Source organism: Erinaceus europaeus, chromosome 20 (genome assembly GCF_950295315.1).
Source record: "Erinaceus europaeus chromosome 20, mEriEur2.1, whole genome shotgun sequence".
In the NCBI taxonomy this organism is placed as follows: Eukaryota; Metazoa; Chordata; class Mammalia; order Eulipotyphla; family Erinaceidae; genus Erinaceus; species Erinaceus europaeus.
Genome location: NC_080181.1, coordinates 8,609,135 through 8,633,159, shown reverse-complemented (window position 1 = coordinate 8,633,159; position 24,025 = coordinate 8,609,135). Strand labels below are relative to the sequence as shown.

General features: G+C 39.6%; 1 protein-coding gene across 3 annotated transcripts in view; it reads left to right on the top strand.

Annotated features, from left to right (window-relative positions):
• The window catches only part of CWF19L2 (CWF19 like cell cycle control factor 2), a 62,605-nt gene that overhangs the window by 31,533 nt on the left and 7,047 nt on the right, over positions 1–24,025 (top strand). For 2 of the 3 annotated variants that reach the window (XM_016187099.2, XM_060179794.1), the window contains exons 11-14: positions 3,687–3,803; positions 6,615–6,752; positions 15,128–15,340; positions 19,899–20,015. In XM_016187099.2, coding sequence (XP_016042585.1) covers positions 3,687–3,803; positions 6,615–6,752; positions 15,128–15,340; positions 19,899–20,015 — 585 coding nt within the window. The remainder of the gene's footprint in view (positions 1–3,686; positions 3,804–6,614; positions 6,753–15,127; positions 15,341–19,898; positions 20,016–24,025) is intronic. The other variant, XM_060179793.1, reaches the window with a different exon arrangement.

The window sequence follows — 24,025 nt, the reverse complement described above, 5'->3', positions numbered from 1 at the left end:
AGTGGGCCTACACCTCTAATAGATCCCTCTCTCTACCATCACTGGTTACTTGCATCGGGAACATCATCATGTGCCCTCTTGTGGGTCTCTCTAGGATCTTGCCCTCAATGTAGAACAACAGTGGTAGAAATTGCCCCACTCTCTGAAGGGAGGCTGGGTTAACATACTCTGCCACTCAAGGGAGACAAGTTCTGAAATGAGTGCAGCCTACAATGTTTTCAGCTGTGACCATCCACTGTGAGCTGATTTATTTTTAAATAGGAAAAGCACAAGACACTTTTTAGATTTCATTACTTTTGTTGATGTTTGAAATATAACATTTGGAACCCTTAAATTGATTTGGTTTTTAACTGTTAAATAACATTTTTCACTTTAAAATAACCACATTATTTTAGTGTGAAAATCTTCCAAAATGTCAGTCAACATTTAAAAGTTTTGTAAGTTTTTTTTTTCCTCACGTTCTTCACTATTCTAACAAATGCTGAAAGGAATCTGGTTGAAACTCCAATATAAAGTTAGATTCTCACAGCTCCTGTCATACACAAGGATTATAGGAAACAGTAATGAGGGATTGAAAGGAGGTAGAAGAATTGGTTTTTCATCCAATATGAGAGCCAGCCATTATAGTGGCCCTACGAAATATCTGCTTAATAAAACTGAAATCTGTAGTGGTTAAACATTATCCGCTTTTCTAATTGTGAAATGCACTGTAGTCTTGTTTTAATATTGGTTCATATTTTATATTAATGCTCCTTTACATTAATATTTAATTTTCTCAAGATCATACATGTATAGTACTTGCTCAGTCATCAGCTTTATGGGAAAGATTATATCATCACTCTATCAGAGGCAAAATTCATGGAGGCCTCTAGGTAGAGCTCACCTGCTAGAATACAGTTGCCATGTGTGAGACTCTAGGTTGGAGCCGTGGTGCACCATGGTTAACACCAGAAAAGCAAACATAACTTTCATCGAGCAGTGCTGTGATCTTTTCTTCTTTTTTTCCCCTGAGGTTATAATAAGCAATATGCCTCAATTCTAATTCTGAGCATACTGTAGAAGAATTGCATGACTAATAGAATAAATAACAAGTGTGGCTGTGAAGTATCTGTTCAGTCTGTGTCTTCTGCATCTTAGTACTAATAAGGGACTTGCACAGTGCTCTCTTATGATTTGAGAGGAGCCTGGAAAATTACTGAGGTAGGGCAGCACTTCTGAGCTATGATTAGAGGAACATTAGTACTTTGAAGCCTGTACTCTCTTCAAAAACACAGTAATCAGACAAAATATAAGAAGAGAGAATGGAAAGAAATCTATCATTGCTCAAAAACTAAGATACTCTTTTATGTGGACTGGAAATTGAACAGAAACATAAAACAATGAGACAGAGTTTGTAGGGATCCAACTGCAAAAAAATAAGGGAAGTGGCTGAGAGCTGAGGTGATGAGAATTAAATGGCCCTTTCAAAGGAACTTCTTTCTGCCTGGAGAAGGTTCAAGGGCTCTTGTAACAGGAGTCTGAACTGGGAAAACATGGTGGTTATTGGAGGGTTCCTTTTAGTGTGATGGCACAGGGCATTTGGTGGTGCTTATGGTGAGTTGTGTACTCGTGTGTGTGTGTGTGTGTGTGTGTGTGTGTGTGTGTGTGTGTGTGTGTGTGTGTGTGTGTGTGTGTGTGAGAGAGAGAGAGAGAGAGAAAGAGAGAGGGAGAAAGACTGAGACTGTATTTCTAAAGTCTTAAGATAACTGTAAATCAGTGTTAATTCAGTAACACATAATTCTTCAAAATAAAAATATAAATAAAAGGAATCTAAGAAAGACTTCAAAAATGTGGGGTTAGTTATTACGAAATTGTTTACACTGGGAGGTTTGGAGAAAGCAGAGGTAGCTTGTGACCATTGTCCGCACTATGTGAAATCCTGTCAGTATCTCTGTGTAAGATGCCACTGTAAGAACTGGGGAGTTTGATGACTGAGGAGAGATTGTAACCAAACTGCTCATTAGTGCAGGGAAAGAGGAGGCAGGGAAGAGTCTCAGTTAGGGTGGGCCTGTACTATGGCATACCAGAAATACCAGGTTTCCTTCAGAGAGACAGCAAACAAGAAGTGGTGTGCAACCCCTCATTGCCAGCACATTTAAAATGATAACACCATTTTTTAATTTATTGTTTTTTAAAATATTTATTATTCCCTTTTGTTGCCCTTGTTTTATTGTTGTAGTTTTTATTGTTGTTATTGATCTCATCATTGTTGATAGAGAGAAATAGAGAAAGGAGGGGAAGACAGAGAGCAGGAGAGAAAGATAGACACCTGCAGGCCTGCTTCACCACTTGTGAAGCGACCCCCTGCAGTTGGGAGCCGGGGGCTCAAACTGGGATCCTTACACAGGTCCTTGTGCTTTGCGCCACGTGCACTTAACCCACTGCGCTACCACCAACTCCCAATTTATTGTTTTTTACTACCATCAGGTTTACTGATGAATCTGTCACTCCCAGAGTCATTTTTTCTTTTCTTTTTAATTTGGTAAGACAGAAAGAAATTGAGAAGGGAGGGGAGATAGGGAGAAAGAGAGAGAGAGAGTGAGAAAGAGAGAGAAAGAAAAAGAGAAAGAGACCTTTAGCACTGCTCCATTGTTCATGAAGCTTCCCCTCTGCAAGTGAGGATTTGGGGCTTGTTCATAGTAATATGTGTACTCTGCTAGGTTTGCTGCTGTGCCACCCCCTATTAGTCCATTCTATTTTTTTATTATTTATTTATTTTAATTGATAGCCCAGAGAGGAATTGAGAGGGAAGGGAAGCTAGAAAGGGAGAGAGAAAGAGAGCCACTTATAGCACTGTTCACCACTTGTGAAGCTTTTCCCCTGCATATGGGTCCTTGTGCACGGCAACATGGGTACTCAACCAGGTGGGTACTCAACCAGCCACTTGCTATTTGGCTTTTAGAGTCAAGCTTTGTAGGCTTGTATATTTTTATTTATTTATTTTACCAGAGCACTGCTCCGCGATTGCTTATGGTGGTGCAGGGGATTGAACCTAGGACTTTGGAGCCTCAGGCATGAGAATCTCTATGCATAACCATTATGCTATCTACCCCTGCCTGTTTTGAAGGCTTTTAAAACTGAAGCCTCCCCCCTCCACTACACACAGCATCTGCCTAGGTGATGAGTATTCTCATATAATGTCTGATAACACATACTTCCTCATTGTTTCATATCGTCTAGTTGAAAATGTTACTTGAAGTTTGCTGGTTGCTTTAAAAAAATTACTGTATTTCCTTTTTTTAAATTTTTTCTTGAGAGGAGTAAACAGTGAAAGAAACCAGAGCACTGCTCAGCTCTGGCATATTTGATGAAAATATGCTCTAGCGTAGAATCAAAACTGGGTCCCCATGTCTGCAAGTTCTGTGTGCAAACTCTGCAGCTGTCTCCCTGCCTGAAATTCCTTTTTCTTCTTTTCCTTTCTTTCTTTCTTTTTTCTTTTTTTATAAGGTAATCTTTGGATATTTTCTCTGACCTTTCCTATGGAAAAAAAAATTGATGGTTGTTTTGTGTTGTAGTAGGTGATAAAAGTTAAGGAAAGTTAAGATAATATGTGATATATAAAAACTGGAATTTTTTTTTGTAGTTAAGTATATATAAACTTTCAGTGCTCTCCAGGATAGTTTTAAATGTTGTCTCCAAATCCATAGAGTGAAGACCAGCAGGAAGTGGTCCTTGTCAGAACAGATCCGTCTGGAAGAGTGTGGCCTGTGAACGCTCCAGCTAAACTTCTGGAATCTAAAGGAAGAAGAGGGAAGAGACAAATGGTATTCAGTTGTTTTGTCTTTGCTTAATTAATCTAGAAGTTTATTTTTCCTGTCAGGTCTTTGTATCAGACTATATTAAAATATATTCAGACTCTATTAAAATACATTCAATATATTAAAATGTAGCTTGCTAATTCAAATATTAGGAGACAGTGATATATATATATATTTAACCTGTATATATATATATATATATATATATATATATATATAGCCTGTGCACTACCACCTGGCCCCCAGGAAGCTGTGATGTTTATCACTGTTATTTCTCAGCTATAACCCTTTGCCTTTTTCAAAGTGGAATTTAGTTTAGCTGTGATTTTTTTTTTTTTTTTTTTTTTTTGCCTCCTGGGTTATTGCTGGGGCTTGGGGCTTGGTACCTGTGCTACGAATCCACTGCTCCTAGAGGCTATTTTTTTCCCCCATTTTTGTTGCCCTTGTTTATTATTGTTGTTTTCCCTGTCATTATTGTTGGATAGGACAGAGAGAAATGGAGAGAGGAGGGGGAAAGAAAGATGGGCACTTACAGACCTGCTTCACAGCTTACAAAGCAAGCCCCCTGCAGGTGGGGAACCTGGGGCTCGAACCAGGATCCTTAGACTGGTCCTTGGCACTTAGCGCCATGTGCCTTTAACCTGTGCACTACCACCTGGCCCCCAGGAAGCTGTGATGTTTATCACTGTTATTTCTCAGCTATAACCCTTTGCCTTTTTCAAAGTGGAATTTAGTTTAGCTGTTTTTTTTTGTTTTTGTTTTTAGTGTCCAGACACTGAACATTTGGGTAATTTAAATTGTGTCTTACACATCTTTGACATTGTTTCTAGCACCTATTTAGAGACTCAGAATAGCTCTTAGGGAAAGCGTTATCTCCCAGACCTGGTATCTGTGTTTGCAATTACAGGTTTGGAGAGAATGGGGTGTCCCTGTGCAGTGCAGTCTTAGTGATACAGGTGCTGTGGTCCTTTGTAAGCCTAATTTTAGTTTCTGTCTTCTAGCTCTAGCAATTAGATTTTAGCACTACTTTGAAGTCCTTGAAATGGCAAAGCATCACACTCATTTCCCCAAGTTATTTATTTATTTTGCTTATTTTAAATTTCGAAGATCGTACTCAGTTTACAAAAGATCTTTGCATTACTTTTTTTTTTAATACTGCACCAGAGCTTCAAGCCATTTTTCCATTCTTTATTATTATTTAAAATATATATTTTAAGGTGGCGCAAAGCGAAAGGACTGGCGTAAGGATCCGGGTTCAAGCTCCTGGCTCCCCAACTGCAGGGGAGTCGCTTCACAGGTGGTAAAACAGGTCTGCAGGTGTCTATCTTTCTCTCCCTCTCTCTGTCTTCCCCTCCTCTCTCCATTTCTCTCTGTCTTATCTAACAATAACGACATCAATAACCAACAATAAAGCAACAAGGGCAACAAAAGGGAATAAGTAAATAGATACTAAAAATTAAAATATATATATTTTAAAACTTTATTAATTTTATTTGATAACAGAGAGAAATTGAGAGGGAAGAAGAGGGAGAGACAGAGAGACACCTTCAGGACCGCTTCACTGCTTGTGAAGCTTCCCCCTGCAGGTGGGGACTAGGGGCTTAAACCCAGATCCTTATGTGAAATAACACTTTCACTTAACCAGGTGCACCTCTGCCTAACCCCCTTCATTCTTTATTTTAAAGAGAGAGAGAGAGAGAGAGAAATGGATGAGAGATCCCACAGTACTACTCTTAAGGACCTTTTTTAAGTTGGGTACCACAGATTGCATGTTTGTTCAGTCCTTAAATAAGTGACTCTTTTCTCTTCCACACCTATGTATAAAGCCAACTGAAAATCCAGGGTTGAGTAGGGGCAAACCAGAGTATCAGCTTCTTGAAGTGGGTTTACTGGTACTCTACTTTTTATTGAAATTATTTCATCTCTGGTGAACTACAAAGTTCCCACTCACTGGTAGGGGATTTTTACTGAAGGAAAAAAGCGATGAGATGGATGGATAGAGCATTTTCTGCAAAACTCAGAAATCAAACAGTTTCATGGTTTTGTCTCTGGGGAACAAGAAAGATCAGACAGAAGAAATAGGGAGTGTTATTCTAATGGAAATTTTCTTGGGGATCCAGGTGGTAGCTCACTGGGTTAAGTGCACCTAGTACGAAGCACAGGGATCCTGGTTTGAGCCCCTGGCTCCCCACTTGGAGGGGGTCGCTTCACAAGTGGTGAAGCAGGTCTGCAGGTGTCTATCTTTCTCTCCCCCTTTCCCCTCCTTTACCCCTCCTCTCTTAATTTCTTTTTGCCCTATCCAATAAAAAAAATATGGAAAAAATGGCTTCCAAGGAGCAGTGGATTTTTAATGCTGACCCTGAGCCCCAGCGATAACCCTGGAGGCAAAAATAAATAAATAAATTTTCTCAAATGGAAGCATATAGAATAAGGGATAAATTGGGAAGAAAGTGGCACGTTGTATAATTTTAGCATTTAATATTAGATTTAAAGGTACTTTGTTTTTTATATTATATTTATTTTCCCTTTTGTTGCCCTTGTTTTTTTTTATTGTTGTAGTTATTGTTGTTACTGAAAAATGGAGAGAGGAGGGGAAAACAGAGACGGGGAGAGAAAGATAGACACCTGCAGACCTGCTTCACCGCCTGTGAAGTGACGCCCCTGCAGGTGGGGTGCTGGGGGCTAGAACCGGGATCCTTACGCTGGTCCTTGCGCTTCGCACCACATGTGCTTAACCCGCTGCGCTACTGCCCGAACTCCTTAAAGGTACTTTAGACTCAAGCTTTCACTAAATTAATAATGTTCATTTTGTCATAGGCTTCTACCCATGAAGAAAAAGAAAGGGTCAGATACTTTCATGATGATGATAATCTAAGTCTAAATGACTTAGTCAAGAATGAAAAGATGGGGACGGCAGAAAATCAAAACAAACTTTTTATGAGAATGGCATCTAAGGTAAGATACATCCCTAGGACACCTTTGGATTTTGAGAAACTGGGTTGATCTAGCAGTGTTTTACTTTTCAGAGAGAACTGAGTCTTTATAACCTGATTTGTTTTGTTGATTCTGTTCCTGAGACATACTGGGAACACATATTTTGGAAAATAAACATTTAGGATTTTTAAAATTTTTATATATAGATTCTGGTTTAATTCTTTGGTGTGTTTCAGAAAAGTGTTCATTATATGCTTTATGCACTATTTAAGGCAGATTGCTGCTGGGAAAAAAAAAATCATTAATGGTATTTGGTCCTTAAAAATTTGGTTTCTAAAGAAATTTTTTAAAAAAATTGGCTTCTTCAAACCCCCAGTTTCCCACCTGCAGAGGAGTCGATTCACAAGTGGTGAAGTAGGTCAGCTGGTGTTTATCTTTCTCTCTCACTCTCTGTCTTCTCTTCCTCTCTCCATTTCTCTGTCTTGTCAACAATAAACAACAACAACAATAACTACAACAATAAAACAATAAGAGCAACAATAAATAAATAAATAAATATTTTTAAAAAATTTGGTTCCTAAGAATATGATTTGTAGGGTGTGGAGATTCACACCCTTTATATATTTGTCTGAGACTATACCCCTGAAATTTTCTAAAAGTTTCCAGCCTGTAGTAATCACTACAGAAACTTTTTACTTATAAAATAGTCTCCCAGTTTTATAAAATGCTATATTTTGGTTTTCATTAAGCATGTGACATTATCCTTACTAAATGGATTACATAACATCTTCCTGGGACAGATGGTATGTTTCCAATACATGTTTCTCCACTGTTTCCCATGTGTTGTTAGACCATTTGTAAATCCATACTGTTGTTCATATGCTTTAGGCATTACCCAGTTGCTTTTTGACCGCAGTTAGAACTGAAATCAATAAGTCAATTCACAAACCAGATGAGCTAGTGAGTGAGTAACTGATATACATAAAATCCCAATTTTCAGTAGGCTTTGATCAGTTTATGTACTGTTGTTTTCATTCAAGCAAATTGTTTTCTTCCCGTTACTTAATGAAGATAAGATGTTAATTTGGTTGTGGCAGCAAAGAAGATACAATGAGAGCTACCTCATCCCCCCTGCGTCAGTTAGCTGCTTAACTTGCTCTTTTTTTTTTGGCTGAAAATGTATTTTTGTATAATAGCAGAAGAAAGAGAATTGCTTGGGTTAGGTCAGGTGCTTTCTCATAGAAGGTGATGAAAGTGTCTTTAAGTACACTGAGTAAAGATAGTCCTTACCTATGTGCAGAAGTTTCAGGTTGCTTTAGGAGTTCTGGTTTGGTGCTGTGATTTGTGTCCATCATGGGCACTCGTTAACCATAGCTGGGTAGTAGTTTGTTTTGTTTGCTTTATAATTAAAATCAGTTCTGCTAAAACTTGAAATACTAGAAACGTATTATAAATAAAGTACTGAAAGCATTTACTTTTCCTATTAATATTCTTCCAGGCTCCTTCACTCTTAAAAATTTATGAACTAACACAGCTCTTACTGAATTTTTAGAGATAACATTGATGTGCAGTGTACATATATTAGAATGTTTTCATGTAGAGACCACAACAATTCATTTACTCCATTTTTCTTCTTCTTAGTTGAAAGGCATTAGCCTAGGAGTCAGGTGGCAATGTTTTCCTGTAAATATCTAGACAGTAAATATTTTCAATTTTCTCTTACATGTGCTAGCTCTGCTGTTGCATATAAAATAGCTGTAAAATGGCATATAGCTGAGGAGATATGACTATATTCCAAGAAAACTTAATTTACAAAACAAGCAGCTTTCTTGGTTTGGCCTTTGGAACATGTGTTGTGAATCCTGGCATAAATATTTAAATAATACATATTTTTGTGAGAAATATCTTTAAATTTGAATATTTCCCCGACTTAGTAATTTCCCTGAGAATGGGTCTTAAAAGTCCCTGGGAGACATAAACAATCAGGAAAAGTCAGTATAGATTAAGATACTGCTTGTTTATGTGAATATAAGAATGCGACTTCATTTGCATTCAGCATGTGAGGCTTCTGTGGACCCACCTGCACTGGAAGACCTGGCGCTGGCCTTTAGGAACTTCTCAGCTAGTGAGGAAATGGGAGCATTCAATAATCAGTTATGGGAAGCAGAGTCAGTAATGATGGGCATGCAAATAGTTGTGAAAGATAAGTGAAAATTCTTTCCTGAACAACACTGGTATATCCTGGCCTATACTGGCAAGAGGCTATATTTTGGGTTTGACATCAAATTTGATACTGCTTTCTGTCAGTAGTCAGTTGTGTCCTGTTATCTTTTTCTTTTTACCTCCCCACACACTTTTACTTAATTCACTTTTTTTCTTTTTCATATCCCACAATGTATAATTATTTAAATTATCACTGGGGTAGTTGCTGGGACTTCGTGCCTGCAGGATGAATCCACTGCTCCTGGTAGCTTTTCCCTCCCTCCCTCCTTTTCTTTTCTTGGATGGGACAGACAGGAATTGAGAGGTGAGGAGGAGATAGACATTGAGGACAGACAGGAATTGAGGACAGACAGGAATTGAGAGGTGAGGAGGAGACAGACAGGAATTGAGAGGTGAGGAGGAGACAGACAGGAATTGAGAGGTGAGGAGGAGAAAGAAAAGACACCTGCCCCCTGCTGCTTCACTGCTCCAGAAGCTTTCCACCTGCTGCTAGAGACTAGGGACTTGAACCTGGATCATGGTCCATGATAACATGCGCGCTCAACTAAATGCGCTACTGCCTGGCCTCTACCACAATGTTGTGTTTTATTTTGTTTTGTTTTATTTTGGGGCAGGGTATTGATTGATTAATTTCATTTGCATAGTTCCCTCAAGGACCACCCATGTGGTGACAATGGCAGGATAACCTTCTTCTGACAGAGAAGGAACATTTATCCCATTTCCTTTGTCCAGTCAATCATTACTGGCTACTTGCTTGTTTTTTGTTTTTTTAAAAAGGAAAAAGATCTGTCCTCGTAGATTATGCTTTTATTTTTTATTGACTTTTTAAAAAATCACTTTATTGAGGAAATGTAGCTTTTTGCAGGATTGCTGTTACCAGGGTGCAGTTCCACTTTACATCTCTAAGTAAGCCGTTCACTTACTTTTTACTTGTTATTGTTCACTCTTTTCTTGCCATTCTGAAATTTAGGTTATTTATTTGTTTCTTTGTTTGTTTATTTTTTAGCCGAGCACTAATCAGCCCAAGCTTGTGGTGATATAGGACATTGAACCTGGGACTTCAGGTCCTTAGGCATGAGAGTCTCTTTGCCTAACCATTATGCTATCTACGCCCACACATGTTTGCTTTCTTTCAAATAGTTTTTTTTTAAACCTCCCCCCACCCCTGCAGTGGGGCTTTGTTGAGGTCCTGTGCTTTTTTGTGCATAGGACTCGGGTGAGAGACAGGAATGCAGAGACAGATATTACAGCAGCATTCTGTTGCTACTGAATCTTCCTTCTTGCATGGCTCTCCCATGTGGTGGTCCCGGATGTGAACCACAATCTTCCCTGTAGTAAATGTGTGTTCTGCCAGTTGAGCTACCTCCTGGCCTCTCCAATGGCGCTTCACCCTGAACTCTTCAATGTGTCTCTTTCTTGTAACAAGTTTAAGAAACATATATAGTGGTGGTAGCAGGCGGTTTAAGCACACCCAGTGCAAAGCGCAAGGACCGGCGTAAGGATCCCGGTTTGAGCCCCAGTTCCCCACCTGCAGGGGAGTCACTTCACAGAAGGTGAAGCAGGTCTGCAGGTGTCTGTCTCTCTTCCTCTCTATCTCCCCCTTCTCTCTCAGTTTCTCAGTCTCTCTCCAATAACAAATAAATAAAGTAAAAAAATAAAATAAAAAAGAAGATAAATAATGGCAAATATAAACTTGACCATTTTGGTGGGGTTTTTGCTGGGGTTGCTTCTTAAAAACCTTTTTTGAGGGGGCTAGGCCATAGTGCACATGGTTAAGTGTACACAGTATAGTGCACAAGGACCCAGGTTTTCAAGTATCTATTCCCCACCTTCAGGGGGAATGCTTCACAATTGGTGAAGCATGGCTGCAGGTGTCTTTCTACTTCCTCCCTTCCTTAATTTCTCTCTGTCCTCATCCAATAATAAATAAATAACATATATCTTTCAGTTTTTTCTGAATTTATATTGCATAATTAATAAAGAGAACAGTGAAAAATTCTTATGAAGAAGGCTATATGCATCTGATATCACACTGAGTGTCTATTTATATACACATAGACTTGAGAGTGTGGATGACTGTATTGAGTTGTTGGAAAAGTCATGGCACACTTTTGCATAGAAAACCACGTGTCAGGGAGTCAGGCGGTAGCACACTGAATTAAGTGCACATAGTATGAAGCACAAGGACTGGTGCAAGGATCCAGGTTTGAGCCCCCAGCTCCCCACCTGCAGAGAGGATTGCTTCACAAGTGGTCTGTAGGTATCTGTCTTTCTTTCCCCCTCTGTATCTTCCTCGCCTCTCTCAATTTCTCTCTGTCCTATTAAAAAAAAAAAAAAACGCCCTTCAGGAGCAGTGGACTCATAATGCCGGCACTGAGCCCCAGGTAGAAGCCTGGAGGCAAAAAGGAAAAAAAAAGCCATATGTGTTATTTATTGGTATTTGGGAATAAGTTGGTGTGTGCTTTGTTCTTTTTTTTTTCTTTTTTTTTGCCTCCAGGGTTATTGCTGGGGCTCAGTGCCTGCACCATGAATCCACTGCTCCTGGATGCCATTTTTCCTCCCTTTTGTTGCCCTTGTTGTTGTAGTCTTGTTGTGGTTATTATTGTTGTTGTTGATATTGATGTTGTTCGTTGTTGGATAGGACAGAGAGAAATGGAGAGAGGAGAGGAAGATAGAGAGGGGGAGAGAAAGATAGAAATCCGCAGACCTGCTTCACCGCCTGTGAAGCGACTCCCCTGCAGGTGGGGAGCTGGGGACTCGAACCAGGATTCTTACACCGGTCCTTGCGCTTTGCGCCACGTGTGCTTAACCCATTGCGCTACTGCCCGACCCCCTGCTTTGTTCTTTTTAAAAATACATTCCATTGACTCTGACACTCTATAAATATAAACTTTCCCATTTTAAAATCTAAGACGTCAGGGTTTCCTTGGCAACATAAACTTAGGCACATCTTCATGAGCTCTATATACGTCTTTGCTCATTAATTTTGTTAGCACCATGGGCAGCAGTTTGTATCATGTCCATAGTGACAGAGCATTAAAAATGGACTGGGGGGGAAGGAGAATAGAAGGCTCAAGAGAAGAATAGGGAGGGAGGAAGGGATGGAGGGAAAAAACTTTAATTATGGCTTTCATTTAAATTTTAAGGAAACAAGATGATTTTACCTCTGATAAAAGATGTCTTTCTATAAGACGATCCCCCACCCCCGAATTTGTGATGCTTAAAACTTGGTATCTTTTTGATGTAAGTAGTCTTTAAAATACAAACTGGAGAGAGCTAGGTGGTGGTGCACCTGGTTGAGTGCGTACATCACAAGGACCCAGGTTCAAGCCCCTGCTTGCCACCTATAGGGGGGAAGTTTTAGGAACAGTGACACAGTGTTCAGCTGTCTCTCTTTTTATTTCTCCCTTCCCTCTCAGTTTCTCTGTCTCTATCCAAAATAAGTGAATAAAAATATTTAAAAATGCAGACTGTATATTTCTGTAATGTGTACCAGAAATTATTTTAAAAATGTCACTGAACTATAATGTAATTTAATCTTGAGAGTTTCAGTGGCAGGGGCAGGAAATAGCATAATACTCATGCAAATAAACTCTCATGCTGGAGTGGTACAGTGGTAAAGAATGTTGACATTGCCAACTTATTGAAGCATCCTTTGGTCATTTTCATTTTTATTATAACCATTTCCTTCCTTCCTTCCATCCAAGCTTCCATAGGTAAGGGGTGAAATTAGTTCTGAAAAAGGTTTATCTATGAGTGTGAAATTGTGTGTGTGTGTGTGTGTGTGTGTGTGTTTCTGGTGATATCTCCTAAAGAAAAGTTGTAATTTGTGTCATGAAATTATAGAAGCAGTAACTTGCTTTTCCATGCAACTAAATAAAATGAATTTTTATTTATGTTCTAAAAGATAAAGGCTTGAATCCAATTCAAGCATCTTAGCAGAAAAGTTTTAGCTTTACTGACCTTCACATAGGAGTGGGATCTCCAGAAAATTTAAATTACATACATATCTTAGTTTGAGTACCATTTCTTTCTTATTATTTTTAAATTTACTTTACCAGAATACTGCTGAGCTCTGATAAATGGCATATGGTGCTGTTGGGGACTGAACCTGGGACTTCAGGGCCTCAGGAATCAGTGTCTCTCTACATAGCCACTGTGTTATCTCCCCAGCCCTCTCATTTGTTTAAAATATTATAAACAACAAATTGAACACTGTAGCCTTTTTTTGTGTGTAAAATTTAGTGAACTTAGGTAGAATCATAGTGTTATCTGCCCGTTTTCCCATGTTTTATCATTTCTAATCACGTTTTGTGCTCATTAAACAATACCACCATCCCAACCCTTCATTTCCTTCAGCCCCTGATAACTTTTATGTTGGTCTTTGTAGCTCATACAAGTGACGTCACACTCTTTGTTCTTTTGTGTCTGGCTTATTTCACTTAGCATAGTGTATTCAAGATTGGTGTATATTATAGCAAGTATCAGAATCCCATTCCTGTTTGGAGCTGAATAATATTCCATTGTGTAATACACCAGTATTTTTGTTTCTAATCTACCTTTCTGTTGATGGGCCTTTGTGGTTATTTCCTTCTTTTGACTATTATGAGTAATGCTGCTGTGAACATTACTATACAAGCATTGTCTGTGTGAGCCCTGCTTTGAGTTCTATTGAGTGTATATGTAGAATTGCTAAGTTTTTTTTTTAAACTTTATTTTTCAGTTGTCTTTTCAAAGAATGCATTGTCATTTTAAAGCATGTATATTACTGTTTTTTTAAATTCATTTATTCCCTTTTGTTGCCCTTTTTTTTATTGTTGTAGTTACTATTGTTGTTGTTGGATAGGACAGAGAGAAATGGAGAGAGGAGGGGAAGACAGAGATTGGGAGAGAAAGATAGACACCTGCAGACCTGCTTCACCGCTTGTGAAGCGACTCCCCTGCAGGTGGGGAGCTGGGGCTTGCACCGGGATCCTTACTCCAGTCCATGTGCTTTGCAACACCTGCGCATAACCCACTGAGCTACAGCCCGACTCCCGGAACTGCTAAGTTTTATATTTAACTTTCTGAGAAAACACCAAACACTTTCAATAGTAGTTGCACTATTTTTACAGTTTGTTTGAAGGCCCTAGCAGGAACATGCAGCTACTCATGTATTCTTGGCCAATGGCCAGTTTATCCTTTTTAAATAAATATTCGTTAATGTTTTATTTATTATTTTGGATAGAGGCAGAAGTTGTGAGGGAAGGGGGAGATATAAAGGGAGGGAGACACCTGCAGCACTGCTTCACCGCTTGTGAAATCTGCCCCCTTCAGGTGGGGACTGGGAGCCTGAGTGTGGGTCCCTGTGCACTGTAATGTAGGTGCTTAGTCAGGTGTGCCACTGCTCGGCCCCTAAGGCCAGTGCATCTCTGCTCAAGGAAGGTTGTCCTCCAGCTGAGTACAGAGCTTTGGGAGGGATGCTTATGGAGCTACGAGTCGGGGAGGGGCACACACCTAGCCAGCCAGACCTGCTATTCTCCGTCTGCAGGGGGAAGCGTCACAAATGGTGAAGCAGTGATGCCAGTGTCTATCTTTCACCTTCTCTAAGCTTCCCAGCCCTCTCTATTTCTTTCTGCGTTATCAAATAAAATAAAAAGGAGACTCTCGCTTATGAAAGAGTGACTGACCCATTCTTGTGCTATAAAAAAATTAGTAATTTTTTTTGAATATTTATATTATTTATTCCCTTTTGTTGCCCGTGTTTTATTGTTGTAGTTATTATTGTTGTCATTGTTGTTGGATAGGACAGAGAGAAATGGAGAGAGACCAGGGGGAAGACAGAGAGGAGGAGAGAAAGATAGACACCTGCAGACCTGCTTTACCTTCTGTGAAGTGACTCCCCTGCAGGTGGGGAGCCAGGGCTTGAACCGGGATCCTTACGCCGGTCCTTGTGCTTTGTGCCACCTGCGCTTAACCCACTGCGCTACAGCTTGACTCCCAAAAATCAGTAAATTTTAAATGTGGTCAGCATGGTGATAGTTTGAGCTTTGAAAAGCTTAAATTTTAATGTTTTTTTTTTTTTATTTGTGAGTTTTGTCATAGAAGTTATAGATAAGATTCAGTATGTTAGAGTATCAAAAAAATCTTAACCTGTATCTTACTCCTTACCCCCATTTTTTTTGGTTTTTCAGTTTATGGGAAAGACAGATGGAGACTATTATACTCTGGATGACATGTTTGTCTCCAAAGCAGCTGAGAGAGAACGTTTTGGTGATGAGGAGGAGAAGCAGAGGAGACAAGCTATTGCGCAACACCAGAGGCTTGCTGCACAAATGGACAAGTGTCTGTACTGTTTTGACAGCTCTCAGTTTCCCAAGCACCTTATCGTTGCAATAGGTGTAAAGGTAAGAGAGAGAACGTTGATACTTGCTGGAAAAGATTTCAGGGGCAGATGTAGACTTGCCTCTTCTTACTTTTATAAGGTTCCTAAGGGATCTACTCTTTTTTTTTTATGTTTCAAGTATATCATTTTCCTCAGTTCTGTGACTCTTAGAATCTTCTTTAGACTGAGACTAACTGGTGATGTGAAGTTCTACTCTTTTTTTTTTCTAAAAGTATACAGAATTTTATTTTATTTTTTAATTAAATATTTTATTGCGAGAAGTGGCGACTTATAAGACTGTTGTTCAAGTTGCATAGTTTGTTATCTCTCTGTGATGAGAGAGAGCTTCCTGTTTCATAGCTGCACCCCAAAGTAGGTACCTACTACATCTCATCTCACTGGGCAGAGGCAGCTGCTGGCCAGCAAGCAGACAGTACTGTCTCTGACTGCCCTGGCACTGTGTGCCTTCCTTTGCCCTTTGTCCTCAGTTTTCCTCTTCCACTGTGAAGTGATCTACATTCTTCAGCTAGCTACTTTTTTTTTTTTTTTAAATATTTATTTTATTTATTTATTCCCTTTTGTTGCCCTTGTTGTTTTATTGTTGTAGTTATTATCGTTGTTGTCATTGTTGGATAGGACAGAGAGAAATGGAGAGAGGAGGGGAAGACAGAGAGGGGGAGAGAAAGACAGACACCTGCAGACCTGCTTCACCGCCTGTGAAGGGACTCCCCTGCAGATGGGGAGCCGGGGTTCGAACCGGGATCCTTACGCCGGTCCTTGTGCTTTGCGCCACCTGCGCTTAACCCGCTGCGCTACAGCCCGACTCCCCAGCTAGCTACTTTTAATAGTATTTGATACTCTTTTCTTCCAGTAAGAATTGACTGATCTTTTTCTTACCTCTTGGATTAGTATTTTCATTTTATTTAAAAAGTATTTTACTTATTTTATTTTTGAGAGAGATGCAGAGAGAGTAAGACAGAGAGAGAAATATCAGAGCACTACACAGCTCTGGTTTATGGTAGTGTGGGGGATTGAACCTGGGACTTCGGAGCCAGGCATGAGAGTCTCTTTGCCATAACCATTATGCTGTCTATCCCTTAGTATTTTAATTTTAAAACCAGTTAAGTTTTTCTCTTATTCCACCTAGGTTCATTATGCTGACTTGGCTCTGAAAACTACCACTTACCTTCAGCCTCACATCTGTGAACATTTTAATGCAGAAATGTTTTAAATATCCATTAGAAGAATTTCATCCCTTCTGATGGATGAAATCTGTCTGACTGCCTACTTCTTGTTGCTAATAGTTTTTTTTTTTTACTAATTTGAATAACTAATTATGTTAATAATTAATAATTAAGTTAATTATGATTATGGGTTTCTACATAATTACTATGTTGCTAAGTGGAAATAATATGCACCATTTCAGAGCAGTTCAGAAATTCTCACTCAGCTTAAATTTCTAATATTTTAAGTGAATGTCTCAAACCCATATGTACTGATGAAACCATGTTAGTACTCATTAGAGTCATTTGAATAACTTGCTCATCATAAACTATCCCTGCACTCTCTCTCCTTTTTCAAAGCTGCTTATTCATATCAGTGCTTTACCATGGTGCTTGTTCTTTAAAAAAGAAAAAAAAGGGGCCAGGTGGTGGCACACCTGGTTAAACACATGTATTTAAATGCACAAGGACCCAGGTTCGAGCCCCTGGTCCCCACCTGCAGGGGGAAAGCTTTATAAGGGTAAAGCGGGACTGCAGGTGTCTCTCTGTCTCTTTCCCTCTCTATCACCCCTTCCCTCTTGATTTCTGGCTGTCTCTATCCAATAAATATAATAATGATGATGATGATGATGATGATGATGATAATAATAATAATAATAAACCTTTAGGGCACTGGCATATAGCTCACCTGGTAAAGGACGTGGGTGGAAGTACCTGCAGGGGCCAAGCGTCGCATGTTGTGGACTGATGATGTGGTATCTCTCCTCTTTTTGTTTTGTTTTGTTTTGTTTGTTTCTACTTCTTTCTCTCTCTCTCTCTCTCAAAAAGAAAAAAATGACCACAAGGCACAGTGAAGTCATGCAGGAACTGAACAATGTTCAGTTCAATGTTCTAATGAAGCAATGGGCCCTACTGGCAAAAAAGAAAGAAAAACAGTGCTAGATTTTCAGAAAAACTGGGGGACCAGGTGTTGGCACATCTGGCTAAGTGCTCACATTACAATGCACGAGGACCCAGGTTCAAGCCCCTGGTCCCCACCTGCAGGGGGAAAGCTTCACAAGTGGTGAAGCAGGTTTGTAGGTATTCTTCTATCTCTTTCCCTCTCTATCTCCCCTCTATTCTCAATTTTTCTCTGTCTCTATCCAATAATAAAAAAAAGATTAAAAAGATTTTTTTTAACTGAGATCTTACCAAGTTCCATTACCTCACATGCTACTTACTCTGTTGTTAACATATTAGTATAGTACATTTATTACAAATAAAATAACCACGTACTGATGTTATTTGAAATTGTGATTTTGGTTGGTTTTATTGTAAACATACCTAGGTGTTTATATCTACTCTTGCTATGTTCTCTTGTGGCAGAGCTTTTAAAAATGTTCATTAGTGGGGAGTCGGGCGGTAGCGCAGAGGGTTAAGCGCACGTGGCACAAAGTGCAAGGACCGGCTTAAGGATTCTGGTTCGAGCCCCTGGCTCCCCACCTGCAGGGGAGTCACTTCACAGGCGGTGAAGCAGGTCTGCAGGTGTCTGTCTTTCTTTCCCCTTCTCTGTCTTCCCCTCCTCTCTCCATTTCTTTCTAACCTGTCTTAACAATGACGATATCAATAACAACAACAACTACAAAAAAAGACAACAACAAAAAACAAGGGCAACAAAAGGGAAAATAAATAAATATAAAAAAAATTTTTAAATGTTCATTAGTTTTTCAGTGAATAAATGGCTGCTATATAAAGTGTTTCTAGCTAAAATGATTTTAGTAGAAATAAATAGAAACTAAGTTTAAACCTCTTCTGAATATTAAAATAGTTTGTATATAATTAAAAAATTATACTAGTTTATAGGTAGTGCATGTATGTAAACAAATAGGGTATAACCAGAGCAGTAAAGCCACACAGAGCTTGTTTGGCTTCTCTCTCAACTGCTGAGATAAGGAAGGCCTTACTATTAGGCAGTGCTTACTTACATTTTGCTACCGTCGCCAGGTCTCCTAGCGTTTTACACTTGTGAGAATTGTGTAGTTTTAAGGACTTTCAGAGTAAGTAAATTCTTCAGAACTAAGTGTTGGGTTCTGGAGATAGCTCACTCAGGAGAATCTTAGCTATGATGCATGGGCCCTAAGTTCATGTTCCAACACCACATAGGAACACTTTGCTGCCAGGGCATATTCTGTGGATGGTTGAGCAGTGTTGTAGTATGTCTTTCACTGACACACCCGCTGCCCCTGCCCCTGCCCCTGCCCCTGCCCCATCTCTGCTTCGCCTCTGCCTCCATCCTACACGCAACCCCCCTCCCCCGTGTGTGTCTGTCTATCTGTATAATTGAAATAAAAAGATTAAAAAAATTGTTCTTGGGTAATCTTGCATGTGCAGGACACTGTACCACACACATAAAGTGCTATTTCTTCTGTTGTTCTCTGAGTAAACTTCATCTTTGTCTGATTTAACAGTGAACATTGAGTTTACACTAAGACTTGTGCTATAAATTTCCAGTTCATTAAATGCTATCGTTATGGCTTTTTTAAAATTTTGTATTTATTTTTTTTTCCTTTTATGGCTCTTGTTTTTTTATTGTTGTTGTAGTTATTGTTGTTGCTATCGTCATTGTTGGATAGGACAGAGAGAAATGGAGAGAGGAGGGGAAGACAGAGAGGGGGAGAGAAAGACAGACACCTGCAGACCTGCTTCACCGCCTGTGAAGCGACTCCCCTGTAGCTGGGGAACCAGGGCCTCAAACCAGGATCATTCAGCCGGTCCTTGCACTTTGCTCCACGTGCGCTTAACCCTCTGCGCTACCGCCTGACTCCCTCGATATATATATATATATATATATATAATTTTTTTTTTTTTTTTAGCAATACACTGCTTTTTAAAATTTTTTATATTTATTTTTTTTCCTTTTGTTGCCCTTGCCGTTATTGTTGTTATAGTTATTATTGTTGTTGTTATTGATGTAGTCATTGTTAGGACAGAGAGAAATGGAGAGAGGAGGGGAAGACAGGGGGAGAGAAAGACAGACACCTGGCAGACCTGCTTCACCACCTGTGAAGCGAACCCCCTGCAGGTGGGGAGCCAGGGGTTCGAACCAGGATCCTTAACGCCAGTCCTTGAGCTTTTCCTTAACGCCGGTCCTTGAGCTTTGCGCCATGTGTGCTTAACCCACTGCGCTACTGCCCGACTCCCCCTTGTTATGTTTTTTATAATATTTAATAAATACAAAATATCTTTAAAATTATTGGAATGAAAAAAACACTTATTGGCAAATATATCTTAATGAGTGTTATCTATGTTTTCAACTAGTCTCATCTGTAACAACTGAGAATCGAAAAAAGGGGTTCACCTTTGGAATTTTCCCCCTAGGTCTATTTATGTTTACCCAACTTCCGTTCTCTTACTGAGGGACATTGCCTGATAGTCCCTTTGCAGCACCACAGAGCAGCGACTTTACTGGATGAAGACATCTGGGAGGAAATTCAGGTCAGCACCGTAATGTTTATTATCACTTCAAACCACTGTGATACATTCAAACAGGTTTTATACCTTTAGCCAATGATACTTTAGGAAATAAAAACAATTAGGTAAAGCAATTAAATCAGTGTGAGAGTTCTAGTCTGTTTTTATGAGATAAACATTCTTAACCACAGTAAGTTAATAAATTACAGCCAACATGAAAGATATTTTCAGATAGTAAAAATAATTTGCAAGAGGTATATATTAAGCAGTTGCCATATCTTCTTATAATGAAATTGACTTCTGCTATTCTGATTTGTTACTAGTTTTCATTTTCATTTTCACATTTTACCCTTTATAGTCTGGTTCATCTTTTGGACCCACAAACTTGTTTTTGTAACTTTTTCTAAGGAATTGAAAAGAGACCACATGGATAAAATTGCTGAGTTACTTAAAGATCTCATAATGACTAAAAAAGAAAGAGTTTTTAAAAAATATTTTTATTATCTTTATATACTTATTTATTGAATTGAAACAGCCAGAAATTGACAGCAAGAGGGAGAGAGACACCTGCAGACCTGCTTCACCACTTGTGAAGCTTTCCCCTTGCAGGTGGGGCCGGGGACTTGAACCTGGGTCATTGCGCACTATAACATATGTGTTCCAGGTGTGCCACCACCGGCCCCTGACTTTTGTTTTTCTAATGCTTGGCAACTAAGTGGGGGCTTCAAGGGATCCCTAATTAGAAAATGTGAATGTGGGAGTCGGGCGGTAGCGCAGCGGGTTAAGCGCACGTGGCGCCAAGAGAAAGGACCAGCATAAGGAACCCGGTTCGAGCCCCTGGCTCTCCACCTGCAGGGGAGTCACTTCACAGGCAGTGAAGCAGGTCTGCAGGTGTCTAACTTTCTCTCCCCCTCTCTGTCTTCCCCTCCTCTCTCCATTTCTCTTTGTCCTATCCACCAACAACGGCATCAATAACCACAACAGTGTTAAACAATAAGGGCAACGGAAGGGAAAATAAATAAATATTAAAAGAAACAACAAGTGTAACAAAAGGGAAAATAAATAAATATTAAAAAAATATAGCAAGATTAAAAAAAAAATTATTTATTTATAAAATGGAAACACTGATAAGACCATAGGATAAAAGGGGTACAATTCCCACCACCAGAGCTTCGTATCCCATCCCCTCCCCTGAGAGCTTTCCTATTCTTTAACCCTCTGGGAGCATGGACCCAGGGTCATTATGGGGCGCAGAAGGTGGAAGGTCTGGTTTCTGTAATTGCTTCCCCACTAAACATGGGTGTTGACAGGTGGATCCATACTCCCAGCCTGTCTCTCTCTTTCCCTAGTGGGGCAGGGCTCTGAGGAAGCAGAGCTCCAGGACACATTGGTGGGGTCATCTGTCTAGGGAAGTCCGATTGGCATCATGGTAGCATCTGGAACCTAGTGGCAGAAAAAGAGTTAACATATAAAGCCATACAAATTGTTGATTAATCATGAACCTAAAGGCTGGAATATTGCTGATGGAAGTTTGGGGGTCACCATTTTGGAAATAGCTAGTAGGTCTATTTTAGGTATATTCTAAAGAGCCCATGTTTTTATTAGTTTTTGCTTGAGCCTGATATCTGATATGCAGGTGGGCCCAGGTTATTGTGTGGGGAGATGTTGTCATGGCTGGAAAAAGGGTTAGAAAGCTGGATCAGGGAATTGAGTAGTTCCCAAATATGGGAAAGGTATATAAATATTGTTGACTATAAACCCCATCGATTTGATCTGGGGCCCACATTCAGCATAGGAGCCTGTGTAACTTCTGCATCCCTGTAGGTCCGAACTTGCATTCTGTGGTCATCAGTAGGAACATTCTGAGTTGCATCAATTTCAGGACCCACCTTCTTCAGGTAGTAGATAGAGTTTGTTATCCAACCTCCCTTCACAGGATGGAACATTCTCTACCATTACTGATCCACATTGAGGGCAAGGTCCTATGGGCCCCCCCAAAGGGGTCCATTATGTTGTTCCTGATGGAGATGACCAATGACAATGGAGAGAGGGATATAGGAAGATTTTAAATAGACCAACTGCTAGTCTTTGTGTCCTTCTAATAATAATTTTGAAAGGAGGGGATATTTTAACTTCAGGTCCTGAAGTTTAAGTTCATGTTCAATGTCTTAATGTATTTGTAGCCAAGCAAGCATAAGAATATTTGCACAGGAACATTTGGTCTGAAATTTCTGAAATTTGGATTTTCATTATTTCATTACTACTAGTAAGTAATCAATTTTAGGTGTGAAATATGGAAATTGGTTTTTCAGACTATCCCAGAAGTTTTCTGGTGTGCCTTTAAAAAACATACAGATGCAAAACTTACTTAGAAGAAAATACTGTGTCAACATTTATATCTATATATCAATATAAATAGATAGATATAGATTGTTTCCCTTTTGTTGCCCTTGTTGTTTTTTATTGTTGTTGTAGTTATTGTTGTTGTTATTGATGTCGTCGTTGTTGGATAGGACATAAAGAAATGTAGAGAGAAAGACACCCACAGACCTGCTTCACTGCTTGTGAAGTGGCTCCCCTGCAGGTGGGGCTCCTGGGGCTCGAACTGGGATCCTTGCTTGGGTCCTTGCGCTTTGTACCATGTGCGCTTAATCCACTGTGCTATTGCCTGACTCCCGATTTCTTAGTTTCTACCCAATGAATAATTAAAGATAATTTAAAAATGTAATTTCTACAGCTTTATCAAGGGCAGTTTATAAGTGTAAGTGGAGTAATGATGAAAATGCAGTGACTGGTTCTATTGTGTTGCTCTGTGCTGTTGCCTTGATTTCTGTTGCCATTGGCTTTATTCATCGTTGATTTGGCACTCTCAGTGCAAATATCAACACAATGGAAAAGTCAGATATTGCCATAGCACCTCCCAGATGATGGGCTGGGAACTCAAGTCTCAGTTGTGCACATGACAGACACCCTCCCAGGTGAACTTTCTCACTAGCCTAGTTCAGTGCATGTTAGTATAATGAACTAAAAAAAAAATTTTTTATTGTCATATAAGTTTAAAATGAATACTGCTTAAATAAGTATTTATTATATTGAACTTGGAGTACATCCTGATTTAAGAGTTTGAGGAGGCCAGTGCACCTCCTCAACTGCATTTCTTTTTTCTTTTTTTTCCTTTAAGATTTTATTTATTTATTTATTAATGAGAAAGATAGGAGGAGAGAGAGAAAGAACCAGACATCACTCTGGTACATGTGCTGTCAGGGATTGAGCTTGAGAGTCCGATGCTTTATCTACTGCGCCACCATCCTGACCACTCAGCTGCATTTCTAAGTTCGGTTCAGTCATGCTCTACAGATACCTGTCTCTCAGGCCAAGGACTGTGAAATAAATACAGATGTACATGCATGCATACGTGCATACATAGGGGTTATTTATTTATTTATTTTTAATAAGTGTGTGTAAAGTAATTATTTTTCTTTATTTTTCTCTTGTGTTGCCTTTGTTTTTCATTGTTGTAGCTATTATTGTTGATGTCGTCAGATAGGACAGAGAGAAATGGAGAGAGGAGGGGAAGACAGAGATGGGGAGAGAAAGACAGACACCTGCAGACCTGCTTCACCGCCTGTGAAGCGACTCCCCTGCAGGTGGGGAGCCAGGGGCTCGAACCGGGATCCTTACGCCGGTCCCTGCACTTTGCGCCACATGCGCTTAACCTGCTGCACTACTGCCCGACTCCCACATACATAGGAGTTTTACAAGACCGGCCCACTCTTAAGAAAAGAAAATCATTTTTTCAACTTGACTTCCATTTTTTTAGTCAGACTGTAGAGGAACTGAGGGGACTGGTTGAGTATATAAGGTTCCAAGTCAGCAGATTTATAGACAAACAGCAAATGCAAATTCTGTGAGGCTAGGGAAACAAAGCCATGGATACCACTCGACTGTGAATGAGTTATTTTGCCCACCTGCTCGGAGTACCATTATTTCCTTATGGATGTTCAGTGATACTGTTAGTTCTGCATATGTAAACT